We start from the raw sequence: 25,720 nt of genomic DNA on the forward strand, positions 1-25,720 counted from the left end.
GGAAAGGAAGATTAGACCATGAAGATTTTGGGCTACAGTAAAATCAGTTTTCTCTTCAGTAAAGCCAAAATCAAACAAATCAAAAACAAACTTTTTTGTTTGATTCACAGATTAGTTTAGGAAAATATACACCTTTCAACTTTGGACTCTGAGGCAATATCCAAAGCCAAACAATTTATATTAAGAACTTGCCTTTGAACCATTTTTTTAAATTGTTATTTTTTTAACTACACTTTTAAACCCTGGACCACTGCCAAAAATATAATTTCTGGTCCGAGGAACCAGTGAACATTACATGTCCAACTGCTTCAGTGCAAGGCTGAAAACAAATGCTGGAATATCTGTGGAATCTGGGAATGGAAGTTTTCCCACAATGTAGAGCACTTATTTCTATCCCTGATTTTTCATAAGATATCAAATATTAAAATTGGGTGATTCCAATCATAATGCTCCCCTCCTTACCCTCTTCCTCCATACTTATGTGGTAGCCTCATTTTAGTGAGAGCTAAAAGTAAAAAAAGCTAGAACTGGTTCAACACTGTTTGAGCATTTAAATTCTGAACTGCTATTTAATTCCTGTTCCCTTGTTATTTGTGAACATTCAAGCAAACAGAATTGCTTGCAAACGTTTTTGGAGCTAGACTGAATGTATGAATACCTATTTTTCATGTGAACAAGAGTATTTATTCCTTGCTATTACCCTGTTTTAAAATATTAATTATCTCATCAAGAAGCAGAAATAATTTCATTTCACCAAACACAAACCATGAACAATGAACAGAGTACAATCTAACTGAAGTCTACTACCAACCCAGAGAGGTTGAAAGCTGTTCGTCCAAGCTATTCAACATACATATTAACAGAAATCAGAATAGAAGGGGGCTACATTCTCAACAACCATTATTTGTAAAGAATAATCTGACCAGCTCTAATCGTACACTATATGTACATTATACATCAAATGGTATAATTTATTTGTAGTATTATAAGGCCAATCAGGATCAGGGCCCTGTTGTGGTAAACATTCTGAACATAAACATATGGTCCCTGCCACAAGTATCTTACAAAGCATTCATCTCACTTAATCCTAAAACGAGAATACTGGTGCTATAAAACAATGCTGGAATTTAAATCCGTATGAAGAGAGAGGCACATCAGAAAAATCTCTTTTCCTAAATTATGTGCCATATTTATTTCCTGTCCCCTACTATACATTGTGTTTTTGAGTATCAACTAGGTAAAGCCAACTGTTCAGCAAAACTGAAGTCAGTGTGCCTCTCCGACACAGCCTTCTGTCCCAGGTCTCTGACATCATAAGAAGTAGGTTTCCACATTCAAGAGGTATTAAAACTCAGTTAATGTAAGTGAATGAAAACTGAAAAAAAAAAATATGTTTCAGTGCTCTCTTCATTTAATTAAGTTGTTTTAAGGCCTCCTAAATTTGAAAATAGATAAATGAAGCCAAGTCTTGCATCTTGGCTCTCCTCCCACCACATAAAGGAAATCTCTCAGTGTTAGCTTTTTGGAAATTACCAGTCTCTCACTAACTCACACAAGTTCTAAATTAGACTGCCAGTACACCAACAGTCCTTGTTTAAAATATTGATAACATAGACCTATAATTTTAACAGGTGACAATTGCTTTGATATTAGTTTTGGTCCATTTTAGTTGTATTTACACTTCCGCATATAACAAACTCCTGCAGGTACTAAAACTAGTACCCTATACTATTTTCAGTGTATCTACGTATATTTTATACATAGATATAAAAAACTGCACAAGACAAAGGAATAAGTTGCTGCAGGAACTTACAATATACGGAAGTTTAAAATAAAAAAAGTAAGATTAGGATCACAGAAATTTTACCCTATCCATGATTTTTTTTTTTTTTTTATAATGGAAACATTTTTACAAGAACTATTCAATTTTAACTATACAATTGTACTTCAAGACACAGCAAAAAAATTGAAGTACATCAAAAGAAGGAAGCCTACCAAATAATCAGTGGGGCCTTAGGAAGATCCAGATGCTAAAGGAGCACTCCAGGAAGACAAGGCTACTGCAGAAAAGCTAAATGAATTCTTTGCATCTATCTTCCCTGCAAAGGATGTGAGGAGATACTTTCTCAGATTTGTCACCTAAAAATAATGGCTAAACTGTCCCAGATTGAGATGTCAATAGAGGAAAAAATAAGTTGTCACCAGAACCAGATGATATTAATCCAAGAGTTTTGAAGGAACTCAAATATGAAATTGCAGAACTGCTTCCTGTGGTATGTAACATAGCACTTAAATCAGTCTTGGTACCAGATGACTGGCAGATAACTAATGTGATGCCAATTTTGAAAATAGGCTTCAGAGGCATTCCTGGCAATTACAGGCCAATAGGCCTAACTTCAGTGCCAGGCAAATTGATTGAAACTGTAACAAAGAACAGAATTGTCATACAAATAGATGAAAACAATATGTTGTGGCGAATCAACAGATTGTGTAAAGAGAAATCATGCTTCACTAATCTATTAGAATTCTTTGAGGGTGTCAACAAACAGAGAAGGATTATCTAGTGGATATAGTGTACTTAGACTTTCAGAAAGCTTTTGACTAGGTCCCTCCCCAAAAGCTCTTAAGAAACTAAGCAGGCATGGTATAAGAGGGAAGGGCCTCTCTTGGATCAGAACTGGTTTCAAGACAGAAAACAAAAGGTAGGAATAAATGGTCAGTTTTCAGAATGGCAAGAGGAAAATAGTGGAGTCCCCCAAGAATCTGTACTGGGACCAGTGCTATTCAACAGATTCATAAATGATTTGGAAAGCAGACTGTGAAGAGATACAAAGGCATGTCACAAAACTGAGTGACTGGGAAAGAAAGTGGCAGATGAAATTCAATGTTGATAAATGCAAAGTACTGCACATTGGAAAAAACAATCCCAACTATACATTCAAAATGATGGGGTCTAAATTAGCTGTTGCCACTCAAGAAAGAGATCTTGGGAGTCATTGCAGATAGTTCTCTGAAAAAAGCTAACTATGTTAGGAACCATTTGGAAAGGGATAGATAGTAAATCAGAAAATATAATGCCACTATATAAATCCATGGCACATCCACATCTGGAATATTATACGCAGTTCTGGTCACCCTATCTAAAAAAAAAAAAAGATATTAGAACTGAAAAAAGTACAGAGAAGGGCAACAAAAACTATTAGGGGTGTGGCACCGCTTCCATATGAGGAGAGATTAAAAAGATTGGGATGGTTCAGTTTAGAAAAGAGACGACTGAGGAGAGATATGATAGAGGTCTATAAAATCATGAATGGTGCGGAGAAAGTGAATAAGGCAGTGTTATTTACTCCTTCACATAACACAAGAATCAGGAGTCATCCAATGAAAGTTAACTGAAGGACAAAACTATTGCTGGGTTCAAAAAATAATTAGATAAGTTCATGGAGGATAGGTCCATCAGTGCTCTAGGTGTCCTTAAATCTCTCACTGTTAGAAGCTGGATCACTTGATAAATTTCCCTGTTCAGTTCCCCACCTCTGAAGCATTTGGCACCAACCACTGTTGAAAGACTGGTTACTGAGCTAGATGGGCCATTGGTCTGACCCAGTATGGCTATTTTTATTTTCTCGTGTATATGTATTAGTGTCAGTGTGTTGATGGCACAGAGCTTTTGATCCCATGCCTAATAATTCATTTCAGATGCATTATTAAACTGTAGAGCACTGCTTTAATGACTTACTGGTTAATTTCAAGAAGAAATCTGCACAGCAGCAAACTGTAATTCTTGCCAACCTTCAAGAACATAGCTGCACTGTGTAATATCAAACAGAAGATTTAGGAACAGCTGAATGAGAATCTAACCTAGTGGTGGGCAACCTGCAGGCCGCATGCGGCCCATCAGGGTAATCTGACTGCAGGGCGTGAGACATTTTGCTGATGTTGACTGTCTGCAGGCACGGCCCCTCCGCAACTCCCAGTGGCCACGGTTCGCTGTTCCTGGCCAATGGGAGCTGCGGGAAAGCAGCGGGCCTGTGGACGGTTGTCAGCAAAATGTCACATCACCCGCAGTCAGGTTACCCTGGCAAGCCACAGGTTGCCCACCACTGATCTAACCCGTTCAGCCAAAGAACTGGCTCAGAGTGCCTCCTATAATACTTGGAAAACATTCTACAGCATACTAAAATAGAGTGAGCACAGGATGTCCAACTCAACAGCCACTAGTATTGGTGGTCTAAGATGAGATTTTAAGGGAAACTCAACTTGAATGTTTATTCAATTTACTAATTTCAAAAAAATTCCAATTTCTGATATTCTTTAATCAGCATGTAGAGAGTATTTTGATTAATTCCTGTATTAAAATGTTTTATGTTGCCTTTTTTATTCCCTGTTCCCCTGCTGATATTAAGGGTCTTTCCAGCATGGAACAGCAGTTGGACCACAAAACATGCTTAGGCTCACCCTCTTCCTCTGCATCGTCCTCTTTTCACTGAGGGTTTAGGGAAGAACATACCTGCAAGCTCTGCTCAAAGTAGAGCATAGAATATGGTGCTAAATGCACAGAACAGTAAGAGCAATGAAATTCACTGGATACAAATGCTGTCATATGCAAAAGCAGTTTTCATGTTGATGTCCCTTTAAAAAGCCCAGCTGAGAATGGAAAATCAGGCACACTCAGGAAAGCACTTAAGTCCGTGCTTAACCTTAAAGATGCGTTTAAGAGCTTTCCTGAAACGAGGTGCAGTTAAGCATGTGATATTTATACCATTCTGAATTGGGGCCTAGGTGAGTAAACTAAAAGGGCATACAGAGAATTTACAGAGTGGAAGAAAAACGATTGCTGGATCTAATAATGAAATTAGGCTGGGGGAAGAACTATCCTCCAATTTCTATGTGAAAGCATTTTTGTGTGCTTTTTAACAACAAGTGGCAAAAGTTATACAACATGCACAATTTACGTGTTAGGGACACCTATTTTTTCCATTTTTTTCCTTTGTTGTGTAAGTACCTTATGCAGTTTTTCAAATTTTCATTAATTCTTTATCTGTAGAATCTATGACAAATGTATATTCAAAAGGACATACAGCAAAATTTAGACAGAAATTTCTGTATGATTGTTTGCTTACCTCTGAGGGGGAATATAAGGAGCAGATACTGTTGGCATAGCTGTACAGGGTTCAACCACTGATTTCTTGGCCTTTTTTGCCTTTTTTCTGACTTTTGATGTAGACCTTGCAGTTCTGACTGAGCCCTCTTTTCTACACACACCATTTTTCACATCAACTTCTCCATAAATATTTAGAGGTCGCCGTATACAACCTGGTGGAGTATGTACATCACAATAGGCAGTCTTTTTTACAGAGAATGTTGTCCCACTGCCAGTTAATTCTTTCACAGGTTCCATTTTCATATACAAACCAGCCTTTTGAGCACATGTCACATGGAATGCTGTGTAACAGTTTGCTTTGTGGCACTGGATGCAGGCACCAACGCCTTTCTGTTTACAGAGGTAGCATGTTAACTTCCATCTGGCTGGGGGAATGTTTCTGACACCATCAATTGGCTCAATAAAAACTGTATTGGCAAATCCAACTTCTGGAATCCACAAAGCACACACAACATGTCCCCAGCGATCATCATCAGTCTTTTTAAAGGCACCGCCCTTGTTTGGGCACAGAACACAGTCTACAGGCCGGGAATGGGACTGCAGACAGCGTCTGCAGAGCCACTGACCCTCAGGTATATATGGCACCCCATAGCACTCCTGATGCACTGCTAAATTACACATATCACAAAATAGGATTACATTGCTGTTCTGACATTCACCATCCATGCATATACAACATACTGCATCTTCATCAATTAAAGACTGATGGTCACCCTGTTTTTGGTTCTCACAATAAGACTCTTTTTCAAACCTGTCCATAAGGAATTCAAACATATTTTGTGACACAACTGATACGCCATCACTTTTTCGCTTTTCATTTATTATTTCTAACCATGCATAATCTTCTTCATCCATGTCATACTCCACTTCGTTGTCAAGTTCTTCTGCTGACTTTTCAATGAATTTATAATAAATTGGAGGTCTCCGAGGGGCAGAAGGTGGACTGTACTCAACAATGCGTACTTTTGGTTCTGGAAGAGGACTTGTTGTAGCAGGTGTACCATGCGCACTTGGAAGAGCTTCATTTTTCTTTTTCACTTTGTTATTTTTATGCCGCTTGGCTCTCAGACAAACTGGTGGTCTCTCGCTATTTTCTTTATTGCTGTTGCATTCACTCATTTCTTGCGCTGTGAGATCATCTTCTAATATAATCTCTAATGGATCAAAAATACTGATCCTGTGCAGGCGACCTTCAATTTCTATTTCAACCATCCTTTGAGCTTGAGCATATGTCAAAGTTTCTCGTGTAGGGGAGTGTTTAATACTGCACGGGGAAGAAGAATGCCTTGCTGCAGATACTCGATGACATCTTCCTTTTCTCCTCATTTGGTAATGATTACCTAAAATTATAATCAGAGTTGTTATGTTGCATTTTAAATATTTCTCTCTCTTGCTAAAGTAAAAAAATTAATACAGTAAAAAACAGGAGCTAGTTTAAGCTCTGTACTATCCATGGACATGAAAGTCTTAAATTTATGTGATGTTTGTACTTGAAACAAACTTAAATCTGACCACCCCAACTTCCAAAGGCACACCAGTGAGTAACACATTTAGCATTACTCCAAATACAAATGTGTTGATAGATTGCTGTAATGAATTACACTCATTTCCTACATTTAAAAAGTCCTTCAGAGACAAATTAAGAAGAGCATAATGAATTTACAGAACCTATAATTCTGTAAATCTACAGGAAGCCAATCAAACTATAGAAATTCAACACTGGCACAGAGAAATTGTTGCCAAGGCCCACCCACCAAAGGATTAAACTTGTGCCATAAGGTAACAGAAGTAGTCATTGTAATAGAAAATTACCATTGTTTTGTAGAACTAAAGGCTTGTATGCAAAGTCCTGGTTTCATTGTTAAAAGCTTATTCAGCAGCAGTCTGAATAAGAAATAGTCCAGAAATATTTTTGCACAGAAGGCAATTATGATCAGAAAAGTGACTATGTAAAAATGATATTTGCTTTAACAAATCTGACCTCTATATGTATTCAGAATTATATCTGCTTACAGTCAGTATGTTTACACTTACCTAAAGTGAACCTCAAAGACGCATGGTTTATGTTATTTCCTCATGTGTCACTATTTATATTGTAAACTTTTTGATATAGAGAATTGTCTTCTGCATATTTTCATAGGTGTACTATCAGATAATCAACATAATCTTGGTCACTAAAATTATTATTACCACCATACGTTTTATTCAGCTCTGCATAGCCCATATTGCTGTGGAAGAGCATATTCCATTACAGCCCACATATCACCGAGACAACTATGAATTAAGGTTTAATACCAATACTTTTACCACTAGTGGAGAGGCAAATTGAGAACTACTTTAATTTTAGCTCCCAGACTGGGTTTTTGGGGCTGCCAATTAGAAAAAAAAAAAAAAATCACTTTTAAAATGAACATCTGACTTGAAAGAAACTTCCAATGCTATATTCAGAGATTGATTCTCAAGCGTAAATCAGCATTTTCTGACTTGTAGTAGGGTCGCTAAAATTCCATTAACTTCAATTATACACAGCCAGCTTGGGCTGGATTTGACCCAGTGACCTAGGAAAAGAAATACTCATTTTTAGCTTCAAGGTCTACTGGACTAAAGTATTGCATCTGTATCATAAAGGACGCTGTGATAAGAAGATTGTAAAAATGGAAAACTAAGCATCCGGACCAGACTGGTCCATACACACTTGGTAATCTGAAAGATTACTAAAAATAAAACTGTTGGCTTCCATGTTTGTATCTTTTTCAGCATGTCTGATCAGCTGACCAAATGAAAGACAATTTTCTCCATCAGCCCTGCAAACTCAACTTGGCATCTGAAAGTCATGGTAATTACTTTATATTAATTTATCTTTAGAGCACTTTGAAAACCAGCTGTTACACAGTAAGCAAGTCTCAACCCTACCAACAGCAAAGCTCTTGCTCCCCCTATAATTGATTTCTTAAGCTCCCATGGCCATCAATCTGACCTGTTGGCTAGAGCCATACCAGCACCGATCAAGTCAGGAATTACACACGATGGAGTGAGTACAGTTCGCAGACTATATATTTCAGTCAGTGATAGTATGCCTACCAAAACATTGGGGCAAACATACACCAATTCTCTGCCCACCAGCTCCACGATACTTCTATTTTCTTCATAAAAAGTTGAAACAAAATTTACTACAACCTATAAATTCAAAGCCAAACCTAAAATAAAATGCTTTGCTCATCTTCAGAAGTTATATGCAAAAAATCACATACCTGATGATTTGCAGCACAAAGGCAAGATGGAATGTATCAAGCGGGCAATACCAGATCACATCCCTTCCAATATCTTCACCCTCCCCCAAAAAAGGCCTCATTTAACAACAACCAAAAAAGAATCAGCCTGAATTAGTTTTCTTGTTTTTGTAGATGTAATATTGTGTTATTTAACAAACTTTGTGTTAAAGTCACACACAATTGTATTAAAAATATGTTTTTAACACAAATCCAAAAAACCAACATCCAGTGTACAATCACTACATCTGATTTCCACTGTGCTTAGGTAATGAACAAAAAAAATAAAACTACACAGATTTTTCTCCTTTGGTGAATTTCCATGAAACTTTTAATAGAGGTGCTTGTGAGGATAAAAATATTAAAAGATTGTGAAGTGCTCTGAGATCTACTGATGAAAAGCACTATATTAAAATTAGGTATTGGTATTTAGTTTGTAAAGCAACATTTCATTGAACGTGTCAGTTTCCAACCACAGAACAGATGACTCCACTAATATTTGCTATAGTAGGTCTAATAACTAGATATAAAGAGAGTGACAATTTAATTTAACTCTAAATTTAGTTCCCATTATCTCACAAATTCTGGGGCAGGGAATATAAAATGGCCCCTCTACATTTTAATAAAAATGTATATTTCTTTATTCCCTTATAATGCTGTAAAGCCATTTATCAATTTGTTAGTGCAAGAGAACCTGACATTGAAATTGATCAATTTAGTTTCATTTTGTAAGATAATGATAAATAGCACAAAGGTAAAGAGTAAATAGATTTTTTTTCATTCAATTTTAATAATCCAACATATGACTATTTTGAGCATTTTTATATAAACCTATGTTTATATACACCATAACAAGAGCTTCAAACACCAATGACATTGATCATGGAAGTAACTGCCGATTACCTCAGACTAGAAAAGAGGGATGGGCAGTGGCTATTATGACTGATTATACAACATGAGTTCTCAAACTTTTTCTTTCTGAGCCCCCCCCCCCCCCCCAGGTGCTATAAAAATTTCCCAGCCCACCTGTGCCACAACTGTTTTTCTCCATATTCAGTAGATTAAAAGCCAGGGCTGGCATTAGGGGGTAGGCAAGCAGGGCAATGGCTCAGGGCCCGACTCCACAGGCAGCTCTGCAAAGCTAAGTTGCTCAGGCTTTAGCTTCAACCCCGTGCCCCAGCAAGTTGGCCCTGCTCTCTGGTTTATTTTGGTGGACCCCCTGAAACCTGCTCATGGCTCCCCGGATCCTTGGTTGAGAACCACTGCTCTAGAAGACACTGCCATTTGTACATATCCTAGTCATTGTTCTATATATTCTAATATTGGAAAAAACACAATAATGTGTATTCATTTTCAGGCCAAAAAGCAATTTCTCAAGCACAGTGGCAACCAATTGATGGAACAAGAGTATCTCAGAATGCAAGCAGCTTGCTTCCCAGACTTGGTGCAAATGTCATAAATGCTAAATAAGTGAAAAGGTCTACCACAAAGTGATGAAAAAAGGCACCTCCCAATAATGAGATTAGGACAATTATCATTTACGTGCTTAAGCACCTTCGCTTACATTTAGATTAGTTTGGGCCCAATCTGAAAATGGATGGCAATTTAACATTTTACACTTAAAGGGAAAACAGTAAAAATGTGTGGGAGGGAGCACACTACATGTGGAAGTAGTATTGAAATTATCGTTCCTAATTTTGCATATGCCTAGTTTGGGTGAGTAAAAAACGCCTTGGATCCAAAAGCATAATAATAAGGGTTGCTAACCTTAGCATAAAACAGGAAGAATTCCTAATGTGTTACACAACTCAGGTTTGGGGCACTTTCCTCCTTTTAAAGCAGGACAAGGCCTGCAGAAGATGAAGAAATGCTCTCCACAGAGCTATTGTTTTCTTAGAATGAATTTGCTGAGACAGTTTCCATTGTCATGAAAAAACGTGAAGATGTGGTTGTTTATGTGCAATGAAAGTTATGGGGCTGAAGCACTGCTTGCTAAGAGAATAGGTAAGAGGAGAGCAAATTAAACCTATAGTGCAGCACTTGTCCGGACCTTTGTAAAGGCTGCCAATTGTTTTTGCAAACCTGCAGTGAACCCTGCACTCACTTCTCTTCTTCTCCCTCATTTCTTTGTATTTGGTCCTTGGCTCTCTTGCTTCGTGGAAGAGAGATCCCTCCATTCCATTCGTGGTACTCAACAAGCATCCATCTGTGGACCACCACAAAGAGATGGACACAAAGAAACTACCAAGGATGCTACAAACAGTCCATTAGTACCAGACCATAAGAGAGAGCAAGTAGAAACATTTCCAGGATGCACGTGGAGAGAGGATACCAGCAGCCTCAGCCTTCAGAGTAAGATCACCCTCTCAAGTCTAGCCATATTGATGCACAGAAAATACAGTGACTGAACCCTGAAGAATTAATTTGATCCCATCAATGAAAATACCCACTTTAGGCCTGGGCTCTAGCCCACCTGATATCACCAAGCCTAACATTTCCTGGGTCTCCCGGAATCCAGCAAGGAGGTAACTGGCATCTCTCACCACTCTAGCTCCTTCTCCACCCTGCCGCCCTCCCAAAGGGCACAAAAAAACAGGAATACTTGTGACACCTTAGAGACTAACAAATTTATTAGAGCATAAGCTTTCGTGGGATGCATATGCATCCGAAGAAGTGGGCTGTAGCCCATGAAAGCTTATGCTCTAATAAATTTGTTAGTCTCTAAGGTGCCACAAGTACTCCTGTTCTTTTTGCCGATACAGACTAACACGGCTACTACTCTGAAACCAAAGGGCACACTCACTTAGGCTCTTCCTCCCCAAGCTCCCTCCCCTCTCCCCCCCATGCACACGCAATGGATGGTTCCTGCCCACGCCCCTTATCCCTCCCACACGCTGTTCCAGCACGAACACTTCCTGCCCACGCCCATCACCGCTCTAGCCACACACACCCGCGCGCAAATGGTTCCTACCCGCGCCCGTCACCCCCGCGCGAATGGTTCCTGCCCAGGCCCGTCAGCTCCAGCCCTTCCCGAGCCTCGCCCCACCCCCCACCCCGACAATACTCGGCCCACAAACATGGCGTCCAACAAAACAGCTTGCGCTGCGCCCTCCCCCGCCCGCTGTGCCGGGCCGCCTCCCCCTGCTCCCGCCACCAAGCCCCGCTCGCTAGGCCCGGCTCTGCCCGCGAGCCGCCGGCCCCGCTCTCCCGCACTCACGCTGTGGGAGCCGCCGGAGCGGGGCTGACAGACCCTCCTGCTCCTCGTCTCCGGGTCGGCGCTGCGGCCGGTCTAATGGCGGGGGCGGCTCCACCGATGCCGCTCCCAGCAGCCCCGGGCGGCCAAGCGGGCGCTGGCGGTGCCGTGCTGCCTTCGGGCTGCCGGCGGCGGGTGTGGGGCTCCTGCTCGGGCCGCGCGCGGCGCATTCGGGAGGCGCAGAGCTGGTCGCAGTCCGGCTGCGGGCTCGGCGCTCCGTCCTAGGGCTGAGAACCTCCCCTCCCCCCTCAGCACAAACAATGCGGCTTCACCACAGCGCTGCGCCGGCGGGGGGAGCGGGGGACGGGACGTGAGAGCGCCAGTCCCAGGCACCGCCCCGCCGCCGTGGGGGAGGGGCCCTCCCAGTCCTGTGTTGCAAGGGGGAGGGGGCCTGCCCCGTGGTGCAGAGCAGCGCCGCGCCGCGCCGCCGGGAAGCGGCTCTCCCTGACACGGGCAGGCACGCGGCGGTGCCAACCTCAGAGCCAAAGTCATGCGTCGGCCCCCCAAAAGCACGATTGGCCTAAAATAGAATGTGGGGGGGTCACCCTTTTCCACTCCCTTCTGTGCCTGTACGTGTGAGAAATTTTCAGATAGAAGTCAACCTTTAATCCACACAAAATGCACACCTCTTCCTGGCTGCCCAGGGGGAGCCTCAACTTCCCTTCTGGCTCCTAGATATAAGGCCTTACTATCCATTTCCTATTACTGCCTTGACCCCACAGCTAGGCTTCTCTCTCTCCCGCTGGGCTAGGACTCCTGTACCTGGGTTCCCGCAGCAGCAGTTTGTGACTCCCCTCCACTGCTGCCTCCTATCCCAGTATCCTCTCTCAGCTCTAGAGCCATATACATGTCAAAGCAGGTCTGTGGCCATAGTCCCAAGGCTTTTGCACAAAGCTCTGCCCACATGCCCAGCCCTGAAAGTTGTAGGATGGGAGATTTACTGAGAAGCGTCTCTTGTGTCATCAGAACAGCTTCTCGTGCAGGCACCAAAATCCTGTGACTCATGGATCAGTATCAGTTCATAGGAGTTGGCAACACTTCTTCCCCTGCTTGGAGTTGACTCCCCCTCCACTGACCCCCAGGCTGGGGGAGCTGCTATTCTGTCCCCTCCATCTCCCACTCCAATCACCGTCTTCTGCCCCTGCCCCCCCCCCACAGCTCCTCTCCTACCCCTCACAACATCCTGCAGCCCTGATAATCCTAAATTGCCTCCTGCTCCCCCTTATTCTCCCCATCTACTTTTCAGTGTCTCTGCTGCTCCTCAGAGTCCGTGTGTCCTGTCTAGCCATTGGGATCATAGAGTGGCAGCTTTTTTGCCTGTAGGCCTGGCTTCAGTCTTATTGAAAACAATGTGAGTTGGCAACCAACTTTATTAAGGGCAGCCTCACTTCCACATGCAGAGGGACTGGTGGCAATTTTGAATAAAGGAAAATTTGTGGAGTTGGCACCTTTCATCATGTTTTCATGAGACAGATAAAATAACATCCCAGAATTACTAGAGTTGTGATAAAAAAACGCCAAAGTTGGCAACACTGGCACAGCCACCATGCAAGAGAGACTCACAGCTTTGCCTGAGTGAGGTATCACTGCACAGAATTGTAGCCCTGGCCCTCTCTAGCTCTGAGGTGAGAAGGGGAACCATAAGCTTTTCTCAACCACAAAGTTATTCCTTGGGAAACAGAGGCATTAAGTACCTGAGTATCACATTAAAAAGTATGTGTGTAGAAAAGAGAAATTATGCAGAAGAGCTAGTAAAATATACACTTAGGCCTAGTCTATAACTGCTGATTGGTCTCATAGCACCACTGCAACACATCTCACATCCACACATAAAAGTGCTCCAATGGTTCACAATGTTACAACCACTCACTGAATTAGGTTATCTTTGTTCAAAGAAAGTCTGTTTAGCTAGGTTCTTATATGGCACCTATCACCGTCATATCTGAATGCCTCACAAACAATGGATTTGTCCCCACATAAGAACATAAGAATGGCCTTACTGGGTCAGACCAAAGATCCATCTAGCCCAGTATCCTGTCCTCCAACAGTGGCCAGTGCCAGGTGCCCCAGAGGGAATGAACAGAACACGTAATCATCAAGTGATCCATCCCCTGTCGCTCATTCCCAGCTTCTGACAAACAGAGGCTAGGGACATCATTCCTGCCCATCCTGCCTAATAGCCATTGATGGACCTATCCTCCATGAATTTATCTAGTTCTTTTTTGAACCCTGTTATGGTCTTGGCCTTCACAACATCCTCCAGCAAGGAGTTCCACAGGTTCACTGTGCGTTGTGTGAAGAAATACTTCCTTTTATTTGTTTTAAGCCTGCTGCCTATTGATTTCATTTGGTGACCTCTAATTTTTGTGTTATGAGAAGTAGTAAACAACACTTCCTTATCTACTTTCTCTACACCAGTCATGATTTTATAGACCTTAATCATATCTCCCCTTATCCATTTCCAAGCTGAAAAGTCCCAGTCTTATTAATCTCTCCTCATATGGAAGCTGTTCCACAGTAAAACTATCCATGTGAAATATGTTTTACTATACTTAATTTACGGACAGGGAACTGAGGCACAGACAGTTTGTAACTTGGAAATCTGTGGCAGTGCTAAAAACTGAATCCATATCCCAAGTTCCAGGCAAGTGCCTTAGCCACAAGACCATCTGCCATGTTGTCTTCTACCATGGCAGTATCCACTGGTAACGTTCTAGAATGGACAGATACCACTGGTGAAATAATCCCAACATTATAAACAGTCCTTCTACTACTGTCCCACAGTGCACCAATCACTGCTGAGATGGCCTTTCTGATCTGATTTCTGCACTCCATTCTGTCAGGGTCAAGTTGCCTAGAAGCCCTTTACTTCCATAAAAAGTACTGCACATGCTATAGAGTTCTTGTATGCACTATTTTCACAACGAAAATCCATTTCCCATTTCTGTTACCCAAATGTGATCGTATTGCCAAATAGTCCCAAAGGAATCATCTTACAAGCCTGCTGCCAGCTGGCTTGAGGTTGCCGTGGAGATGTTGGTATCCATCTGGAGAGAAGAAGAGATCCAGGAACAGCTGAACTCAAATGATACACATTACCTGACCAGGTATCCAAAAAAACTGGCTGAAATGGGCATTGTTAGAAGTGCCAAGCAATGTCAAGAGACAGTAAAGAGACTGAAGTTCCTATATCATGAGGCCTAGCATAATAAAAGGCCAATTTGGGGCAGACAACAAGCCATTTTACAAAGAACTAGGGCACATACTGGATGGGTTAAAACTGGCTCAATGGCAAATCTCAAAATGTAGTTGTTAATGGGGAAATATCAACGATCAGTTCTTGGTCCAACACTATTTGATGTTTTTATCAACAACCTATATGATAATATAAAATTTTTGCTGGTAAAGTTTGCAGATGACACAAAGGTTGGTGAAGTAGTAAATAATGATAACAGGTTATTGTTACAGAGTGATCTGAATCTCCTGATTAAATGGTCACAGTCCAACAAAATACATGTTAAAGTACATTTTAAAGTGCAAGATAATACATCTAGGAACCAAGAATGCATGTTATATCTACAGGATGGGAGATTCTGTCTTGCAAAGCCGTGACCCAGAGAAGAATTTAGGGGACATCATAAATAATCACTTCAACATGAACTTTCAGTGCAATGTTGTGGCAAAAAAAGGACTAATGCAATCCTTCGACGTATAAAAAGGGGGTTATCAAGTAGAAGTAGGGAAGCAATCTCACCTCTGTACTCAGCACTGGTAAGACTGTGATTACTGTGTCCAGTTCTGGTGTCCAGACTTCAAGAAGGATGTGGAAATACTGAAGAGACTTCAATGGGGGATCACAAAAATGATCCAGGGCCAGGAAAACAAGTCTTACAATGTGAGGCTTAAGGAGCTCAATTTCTTCAGAAAGAAGGTTGAAAGGTGATTTGATCACTGTGTGTAGGGACTTACACATAGAAAAGAGATCTGATAGTGGGGGACTTCTCAAGCTTGCTGACAAAGGCATAACAAGATCCAATGGCTGGAAGTTAAAGTCAGCCACATTCAACTTTGAGATAAGACACAATTTCCTAACTGTGAGGGTACTTAAACATTGCAACAGTTTACAAGGAGAGGTGACGGATTCACAATTCTTTGGCGTCTTTAAAGTGAGATTAGATTTTCTTTTAAGATATGCTTTAATCCAGCTTCTGAGAGAAATTCTATGGCCTGTATATGCAGGGGGTCAGGCTACATAGTCGTTGTGTTCCTTTCTGCTGTTGGAATCTCTGCCTGAGTATCCCTGTTCATCCCTTTCCTTCATGGGCCGTGGGGAAACAGGATTGCTGCATTGCCCTTAACATACTCATAAAACTTGCAACTCTGCACTAGGATAATGACTATAATCACATCTAAGGCTTCAAAACTTCAGTTGGTCATCACCTGCAGGAATCAGGAAGGAATGTTTTCCCCAATGCACAATTGCCTAGATGTATTCTATTTTGTTTACCTTTCTCTGAAGTATCAGTTTGGCCACAAATGGAGAAAAGACACCAGACAGGGTGGGCCAGTGTCCTGAGGTGGTATGTCTGTGGCTGGTGTGTCTTGATCATATGCTCAGAGTCAAAATGACTACCAGATTTGGGGTCAGGAAGGAATATTTCCCCATGTCAGATTAGAAGTAGGGTGACCATATGTCTCATTTTAGCCGGGACAGACCCTTTTTTAAAAGTGGGTATTTGTCTTATTTGCTCTTGCTGACTTTATCAGTTGGTGAGAACAAACAGGACAAATGCCCACTTTTATCAAAAAAGGTGGGGTGAGGTGTGAAAAAATGTGTGGGGGATGAGTGGAGATGCCAGCCCCACATAGAGGAGGAGACAGGGCTGGGGAGGGGGAGACAGTGTTCCATCATGTGGGGGGCCAGCAGAGTTCCAGCAACTAGGCAACAGCCTCGCGCCAGGGGATGAGGGGGAGGCTTGGGTGAGCGGCTGGGGGTGTCCCATTTTCACTTTGGGAAATATGGTCACCCTAATTAGAAGGGACCTTGTTTTAGTGTTTTTTTGCCTTTCTCAGCAGCATTGGATGTGGCTGGCCTGCTGGGATCATCTGGGCATTGGATGTGGCTGGCCTGCTGGGATCATCTGGGCATAATCAGTTCCCTGCCCTTGCAGAAGCCCAGGCATTGGTGGCACTGTGATCTGTCCTGTTATCTGCCTATGGCACACAGTTTAGTCTCATGAGGACTCAAATGCATTGGTCTATCTAACGACTTTGGACTCATTATAGGGGTGTCTGGGTGAAATTCGTACATCAGACTAGATGATTTAATGGTCCCTTCTAGCCTTAAATTCTATGAAACTATGTAATCCTTACAGCTTGCCTGTCCACCCAACTCAAGTGCTTCTGTACAGTAAAAAGGAACCATATTTAGTGAGGAGGGTATGTAGGAGAATGCTGGCTTTGTGAAACTTGACCAGCTGGATAAGGAGGCAGGTCAGGAGATGGCAAACACATTTCTGGAATCCCAGGATCTATTATGGGGCAAGAAGCCATAGGATCTGGAGATGGTAGCTAAACAGTTCAGGAGAAAAAATATGTGACATAAGGGACCCCCTACAGCAGATATGCATTTTTATGGTTGTAAAATATACCAATTTGGGCTAATTTAGCAGGCTTCAGGCCTTGGAGAAGAGTACTCTGTGTTCTTAATAATGCCACTATTAGTGTGTATTAAAAGGCAGATATAGCCTTACATAAAGGTGGAAGTGTCCGCTTCTCCTGCTCCAAAATGCCCAACTTCAGATATGCAGAATCTGAGTTTTCAGAATACAGGACATTATATAGCACTTCATGTGTTCAGTGCACAGCTCCCATTGACATCAGTCTGTTGTGAGTGCTCAACACTTCTGCAAATCAGGTCCAAGGTGTCTCAAGTTGAGCATCCAGAAAATGGGGAACGCTATTAGTTATCACTTCCCCAGCACTACATAAGAACTTTGTAGCAGAGACAGGGATAAAATAAAATTATCCAGGATGGCATTCAACTATCTTAAATATAAGAGCATCCTTTCTCTTCTTGCAGTCCACTGTCCCATTCACTACACATCTACCAAATTCTGCAACAAAGAAGGACAGAGTTTTACCGACAACAGTCAAATTCATCACATACCACTGGTTTATTCCCTGATCATTATCTATCTTGTACACTGAACATGCTTGGGGTCCTGTGGACACATTAATGTGTAATCATGTAATTAAATATTGAATCATATTGTTTTCAATCACTGAAGTAAGCTTTCATGGGCAATCTTAGTTCTGATATTTCCTGATCTTGCTAATTTAATGTTCCTTTAACATATAATGTTCCTTTAATGTAATTTCCTGAGATTTTAAGTAAGCAACCTGAAAAATAGAAATTCCTTCATGAGGAATCTTATTCACCCCCTGTTATGGGGTATATATACCCCATGCTGGTCCAGCAACCACGCAGTTAATGCAGATACTGCAGGCCAATGATGATTGGCAGCCTCACAGCAGCTGGGAGAATAAAAGACCCTGGGAAAGTGCTGGGTAGGGTAGCTGCTAGAAGAGCATGCTGGTTGGAGAAAGGAACTCTGTCCAGCTAGTTGCTTAGAGACTGCACCCTAAGACGGGATGACTGGACCGACATGCTAAAGAGTCTAAAGAAACCAAGGGAGGTAGGAAGGAGCTCAGGGAATTGTCAAGCCCTGATTTTGTTTTATGGGTGGGGTGCTCTGTGACTGTTGGGTGTATTTCTGTTCTTTTGTTCAGTTGGGCAGAGTTCCTCTAGGTGGTATCCATTGACTCCCTAGATGTTTTTGAGGAACAGTGGGTGCTGTCAGGGGTTCTCTGCTCAGTGTCCCCTTCCAGTTATCTGATTCTTTACTTCTGACCTTCCCTCTCCCCCTGCCCTGTTCCTGTTTTGAGGGGGAAAAAATTGAAATTTTGGCATTAGATTTCACTCTGCATAAGGACAAAACCAAGGCCTTTTGAAACTTCTCTTCTCCTCCCCCCCCCTGCAAAAACCCCCACAACCTAGTCTACAATAGCCAGGGGGCTAGGTCACTCATGTGGGAGACTTAGGTTTAACTCCCTGCTTTGCCTGGACCCAAGAAACCATTTAGGGAAGAAAAAGGAAAAATAAGCTTAGTCATGGAATTATAGTGTTTAGGGCCAGAAGGAATCCCCCCAAATTAGTCTAACCTTGAGTATATCACAGATTGCTGCCCCCATACAAACCCCAACAACCAAAATTAGACCAGAGCACTACAGCCTCATGAGACTGAATGATTGTGTGCCACAGACAGAGACTAGAAGAAACTGAGTGCACTGATTCCTGAGGCCTATGCAATGACAGGACTTGAATATACCTAGATGATCCTGGCAAGTGACCACTTCCCCATGCTGCAGAGGAAACCCCCAAGGTCACTGTCACTCTGACCTGAGGAAAAATTCCTTCCCAACCCCAAATATCACAATTAGCCCCTGAATATGAAAGCAAAAACCAGACAGCCAAGCACCTGAGAGAATCCTGACAGCACAGATACAGAGCATCAGCCTAGCCCATCCACCATCCCATCTCCTGCTGTGCCATCCCTAATGTTTCAGAGGATGTAGGCAAAAATCAAACAAACCACCCAGGGGTGGGGGGAAGATTCCTTTCCTGGTCCCTATAGGTGACAGGCTGAAGCCCTGAACCATGATCTTTTAGGAACATAAGACTTAATAAATCAGAAGGGACTCCCAAGATGGTCGAGCCCTGCCCCCTATCTTCACAACCCCATTATACAATCCAACTCATACATTTGTCAAGCTTTCTCTTAAAACTAATTAAGGTGTTAGTTTCCCAATAGGAGTTGCAGGAGTAGTTCCAGAACCTCACTCTTCTGGTTAGATAGCTTCTAATTGCCAGCCTAAATTTGTTCATGGTCAGTTTATACATATTTGTTCTTGTCCCAACATTGTCCTTTAGCTTAAATAGCTCTTCACCCTCCCTGGTGTTTATCTTCTGGATATATTTATATCCTCTCTTACAAGACAGACTCTCTATTCCCTTGATCAGTCTCGTAGACTTTCTTTGCACCTATTGTAGTTTAAATTCAACATTCTTGAATATGCGTCAAAAAATTCCCAACTAGCTCAACACAATGCTTGTCCCTGTCCACTTCTGCTCCTATTCCTCCAGTTTGTCATTGTCCTGTCCCTGTTACCCTATGCTTCTCTCTCCCACGGCCTGTCTGTATCTTCACCCCTGACTCTGCTCCTCACCTCCATGTATTCAATCCAGCATGCGTCCTTCTCCTCTAGGCTGCCTGGGTACCACCAGGGGCAGCATTGAGAGCGGAAGAGTCTCCTTGTCAGGAATGGGCACTCAAACAACCCAACAGCCCCAGCACTCAGGGGGAGCAATTGCAGGAACAGCCACTGCACACTGGAAGCATGTTCAGGGCAGATGGACTATTTGATGAATATACATGTCCAAACTCTAACAAACCTCCACAAAGCATGTTCAAATGGCAATTTTTGGAGGCTTAAATTCTGCCACATTTGGGTTAAGTTTCACAGGGACAGCAAAAGGTGCCTATGATGACACCCCACTGTGATGGGTTGGACCCCCCTTCTGGGGTGCCACCTCATGTACTAGGATTTCACTGAGCCTCTCTTGCTCAACCAGCCTGGGTTTCCACTCCATGCTCTGCTGAATTAGGCTCTCCTGCCTCTTGCCGCACACACACAGGTAGGGCCACACTCTGCTGCACACACAGATTGAAGTTGGCTCTGTGTGAGAGGACTCCCCAAGCACTCCCGTGCACACCCCTTTTGGGAGATAAACCCAAAATAATACTGCCTTGCACAGTATAGCAAACCCTGCACAGCACAAGCTCAAAAATCCACCCTCTTCCTCAATGTGAAGAGATGTGCACAACTTCTTCCTTCTTCTTCTCTCCCCCCCCCCGTTAGAAATTACATAAACTGGGTTTAATGATGAACAAAATAAGTTTAACTAAAAAAGTACTTTTTAAGTGGTTAAAGGGATAGCAAACAGAACAAAGCAGATTGCCTTAGTAAATAAACCAAAGCTGCAAATTGAGCTTAACACACTAGATAGGTAGGATACAAATTAGCAAATTCTCACCCTGAGTGATTTTTTTTTTTTTAAGGCGTAAATTGCCTTGGCTTACACGGGTTAAAAATCCTTCCAGCCTGGGACCATCACTTCCCACAGTTCAGTCTTTGTTCCTCAGGTGATTTCAGGTGTGTTGTTGTAGGGAGAGTGAGGTCCCCTCATGATGTCATTGTCCCTCTTTTATATCTTCTCCCCACTTGCTGGAAAGCTTTTTTGCTGTGACCTGGGTCAAACAGTTCCCATTGTGTAGAGGCTTCTATTGTACACAGTTCCTGAGGTAATCCTTGTGCTTGTGTGTATTTCCTCAATAAGCCACTAACAGTGTTTGGCCTCCAACATGGCACAGTTGAAATACAGAGACATGGTCAATATTCCCAGATACAAAAATGCATACAAACTGGATAAATACATTCAGTAAATCATAATCTTTCCAATTATACCTTATGTGAGCCATCTTGCATAAAGTATATCTTAGTTATACCATATTCATATCATAACCATATTTCCATGAAGAATATAGGATGTATCATCACACCCTCCACCCATCAAATTTCAGATGCATGCCCCAAAACATTGGAATGCTAGAGATTTTTTTTCAATGAAATAATTAAAGAATTTTTTTTTAAAGATAGGAACCATTTATACTTAATATCCAGAAAATTACATCTAAAGCAGACACACAGCATGAAAAACTTCAATTGAAGCAGGTAAATTATGACAAAGATATAAGCAACTAAAAATACTCTTACAATAAAAAGTGTTAGGCAACCTTAACTATAGGCATTGCTGCAAGCTCTGCCTGCATTAATCATTGGGTGTGTGAATTCTATTCTAATAAGATGTCACTACCATCTCTGGTCTAATAAGAAAATGACCTACAAGAAAGTGACAAAATAAAAAACAGAACAAAAATTAAGTTCATTATTGCATTCCCTAGCATTACAAGAGATTGATGGACTACTGACAGGGTTATTGACTTTTTTCTTTCTCCCCCCACCCCTCTTCTTTCAGGGGCCATAATTGTGCCACAGATGTCCCACAGTAGGGCTGTTTCACAGACTGGGTTGGCAGCAGTGGAAAGGCTCAAGCGGCTGGTCCAAGAAAAGAAACAGGGAAGACCTATTCGTGGTCATGCCAAATGACATGAGGTGTACATACCCCAAGTTGGCCAAGAAACCCAGGGGTTTATGAACATGCTGCTAGCCAGTGCTGATTGGCAGCCTGGTAGTGGCTGCGAAGATAAAAGGACTGGGAAGAAGAGGCATGGAATGGCTGCCAGAGGAGCAAGCAGGCTGGAGAAAGCTTCTCAGCAGGAGTTGTTCAGCGATAACACCCTGACAAGGGAGGACCAGCCCAAAAGGCTGAAAAGCCTACAGAAACCAGAGGAAATAGGAAGGAGCTCAGGGCACAGCTGCAGGTATTGAGCTCTGATTCTGCCTGTCTATCTTAAGGACCCTGAACTGGAACCTAATGGAGTGGGTGGGCCTGGGTTCCCTAAGAAGCCCCTGAGAAACTTAAGAACTGAGGGGATTCATGGTTTTAAGGAATGGTAGGAGAGAGAACAGCAAAATAAAGACCATCGATTTCAAGAAGGCAGACTTTAGCAAACTCAGTGAGTGGGTAGGTAAGATCCCATGGGAAGCAAGTCTAAGGGGAAAAATAATTGAAGACAGTTGGCAGTTTTTCAAAGATACATTATTAAGGGCCCAAGAGCAAACCATCCCACTGCATAGGAAAGATAGGAAGTAGGGCAAGAGGCCACCCTGGCTTAATCAGGAGATCTTCAATGATCTGAAACTCAAGACTCCTACAAAAAGTGGAAACTGTATCAAATTACGAAGGATGAATATAAACAAATAACACACATAGGTAGGAACAAAATTAGAAAGGCACAAGCACAAAATGAGATCAAACTAGCTAGAGACATAAAGGGTAACAAGAAAAGATTCTACAAATACATTAGAAGCAAGAGGAAGACCAAAGACAGGGTAGGCCCATTATTCAATGCGGCGGCGGGGCGTGGGGGGGAAATAATTGAAAATGTGAAAATGGCAGAGGTGCTTAATTACTTCTGTTTCCATTTTCACCAAGAAGGTTGGTGGTGATTGGACATCTAACATAGTGAATGCCAGTAAAAATGAGGTAGGATCAGAAGAGGCTAAAATAGGGAAAGACCCCAAGTAATTTTTAACTTATGTCTACATTATGAAATTAGGTCGATTTTATAGAAGTCGGGTTTTTTTTAAGAATTTGATTTTATGTCTATTGCGTATGTCCACACTAAGTGCATAGGTTGGCGGAGTACGTCCTCACTACCACGGCTAGCATTGACTTACAGAGCGGTGCACTGTGGGTAGCTATCCCATAGTTCCGCAGTCTCCACTGCCCATTGGAATTCTGGATTAAGCTCCGAATGCCTGATGGGGCAAAAACTTTGTCGTGGGTGCATGTCGTCAGGCCCCATTCCCTCCCTCCTTCCATGAAAGCAACTGCAGACAATCTTTTCGTGCCTTTTTTTCAGGGTCCCATCCACCAGACCCACTCAGCCTGCTGCCTGGCTGGATGAGCGGAACCCCAGGTAGGCAGCGGGCTGAGCGGGGCCGACGGACGGAGCCTTAGACCGGCAGTGGGTTGAGCCTGCTGCTGGTCTGGGGCTCCGTCCACTGGCTCCTGCCAGCCGAGGTCCCGCTCAGCTGGCAGACCTTGGTGAGGTTGATCAGGGGTGCCTGGACAGACAAAGCTATCCTCCTCTTAGAGCACTGAATGGGAGTGACTCCAGGTCATTCTCTTTAATTTAGTCTCATGGAGATTCAGTCCTGCCTGGAATATCATGTGAGCTGGAGGCTTCTGCCTCAGGCTGCTCTCCCAGCTGGCATTACCATGTGATCACACCTGCCCCTTGCTCCCATGGCTCATGAAGCCTGGGCAGTAGTAAGGAGCAGTTCAACTTGTGGCATGACAAATCCAGAACAAAGGATTGCACTCCATGGGCTACATTAAGATTATTTCAAAGTCCTAGATAGCATTTAGTCCCTATAAAAGGCTTCATGAAAATTTCCCCCTGTCCCTAACAAAAATGTTAATTTATCAGAGCAGCCTGAAAGGGTAAGGAACCAGAGACTATAATTTAGAGAGAGCTTCCATATTATTTAAGTCATAATTGATATAATTCAAAGTAAAATTTCAGTGTGGTCTGTTCTAAGACTAAAAATGCAGGAGGGGAGTCAGAAAAATGAATAGTGACCTGTTTCCGCCCAGTTTCGAACTGGGGACATTTCGCATGTTAGGTGAATATAACCACTACACTACAGGGCTTCTCTTTTTTCGCCACAGACTTTGCCAAAGGCACAGGAATGTTTTCTCTAGCTACAGAAGCTACCTAATGCTATGTCTATATCTATGGTCTTCCTGCTCACAAAGTGATCATGCCCCTGCCCAAGGCTGACACAGCAGAGAGTGCATGTAGCACAGCGATCTGGCTCGGGCAGGATCGCTAGCAAGGCATGATACTTTTGCCGTTAAGCAAACACAGCAATTATTTCCTGGCCTCTGCCTCTGAATGCCTCCATGCAGTATGCTGTGCCCTATTAGTGCGGGAGGACTGCACGAGTGAGGAAAACATATCGCGAGTGCATTTTTTTGCCTTCTAATCTGCAATAACCTCAGGTACAGAGATGAGAGGGGGAGCGTAGAAACATTCTGGGGGGGACTGCATGGTCACCTGTGCTGTTGAGTTTGCCACGCTGGCCAAACAGAAAATGAAATTCAAAAGTTCCCAGGGTTTTTCCTGTGTACCTGGCTAGTGCATCTGAGTTCAAAGTGCTGTCCAGAGCAGTCACAATGGAGCACTCTGGGATAGCTCCTGGAGGCCAATACCATTGAATTGTGTCCACAGTACCCCAAATTCGACCCAGCAATGTCGATTTCAGCCCTAATCCCCTCATCAGGGAGAAGTACAGAAATCGCTTTTAAGAGCCCTTTAAGTCGACAAAAATGGCTTCGTTGTGTGGATGGGTGCAGGGTTAAATCGATCTAACGCTGCTAAATTCGACCTAAACTCATAGTGTAGACCAGGGCTTAGACAAGTTAGATGTCTTCGAGTCACTAGGGCCAGATGAAATGCATCCTAGAATACTCAAGGAGCTGACTGAGGAGATATCTGAACCATTAGTGATTATCTTTGAAAAGTCATGGAAGATGGGAGAAGAAGAAGTGAGGTTTTTACTCACGAAAGCTTATGCCCAAATAAATCTGTTAGTCTTTAAGGTGCCACCAGACTCTTTGTTGTTTTTGGAAGATGGGAGAGATTCCAGAAGACTGGCACTATATTAGCCCTTCTCCAATTTATAAAAAGGGAAATAACGATAAGCGGGGAATTACAGACCAGTCAGCTTAACTTCTGTACCCGGAAATATAATGGAGCAAATAATAAAGCAATCAATTTGCAAACATCTAGAATAAGGTGATCAGTAACAGTAAGCATGGATTTGTCAAGAACAAATTGTGTCAAACCAAACTGATAGCTTTTGTTGAGAGCGTAACAAGCCTTATGGATAGGGAGAAGTGGTAGATCTAGTGTATTTTGACTTTAGTAAAGCTTTTGATACTATCTTACATGACCTTCTCATAAACAAAACTAGGGAAATACAATCTGGATGGAGCTACTATAAGGTGCATAAATGGTTGGAAAACCATTCCCAGAGATCAGTTATCAATGGTTCACAGTCATGCTGGAAAGACATAATGAGTGGGGTCCCATAGGGATCAGTTCTGGGCTGGTTCTGTTCAATATCTTCATCAATGATTTAGATAATGGCATAGAGAGCACACTTTTATAAAGTGTGGGGATGATACCAAGCTGGGAGGGGTTGCAAGTGCTTTGGAGG

General features: G+C 42.5%; 1 protein-coding gene across 5 annotated transcripts in view; it reads right to left on the bottom strand.

Moving 5' to 3' along the window:
- Positions 1-11,983, bottom strand: part of BRD1 (bromodomain containing 1) — a 112,808-nt gene extending 100,825 nt beyond the window's left edge. For 2 of the 5 annotated variants that reach the window (XM_034767219.1, XM_034767208.1), the window contains exons 1-2: positions 11,651-11,980; positions 5,124-6,504 (exon numbers count right to left, since the gene is read on the bottom strand). In XM_034767219.1, the coding sequence (XP_034623110.1) occupies positions 5,124-6,490 (1,367 nt within the window). In that variant the 5' untranslated portion in view covers positions 6,491-6,504; positions 11,651-11,980. Of the gene's footprint in view, positions 1-5,123; positions 6,505-11,650 lie in introns of those variants that run through there. The other 3 variants (XM_034767230.1, XM_034767238.1, XM_034767247.1) reach the window with 3 other exon arrangements.
- Between the last annotated feature and the right edge of the window lie 13,737 nt (positions 11,984-25,720).

Source organism: Trachemys scripta, chromosome 1, assembly GCF_013100865.1.
Source record: "Trachemys scripta elegans isolate TJP31775 chromosome 1, CAS_Tse_1.0, whole genome shotgun sequence".
Lineage (NCBI taxonomy): Eukaryota > Metazoa > Chordata > Testudines > Emydidae > Trachemys > Trachemys scripta.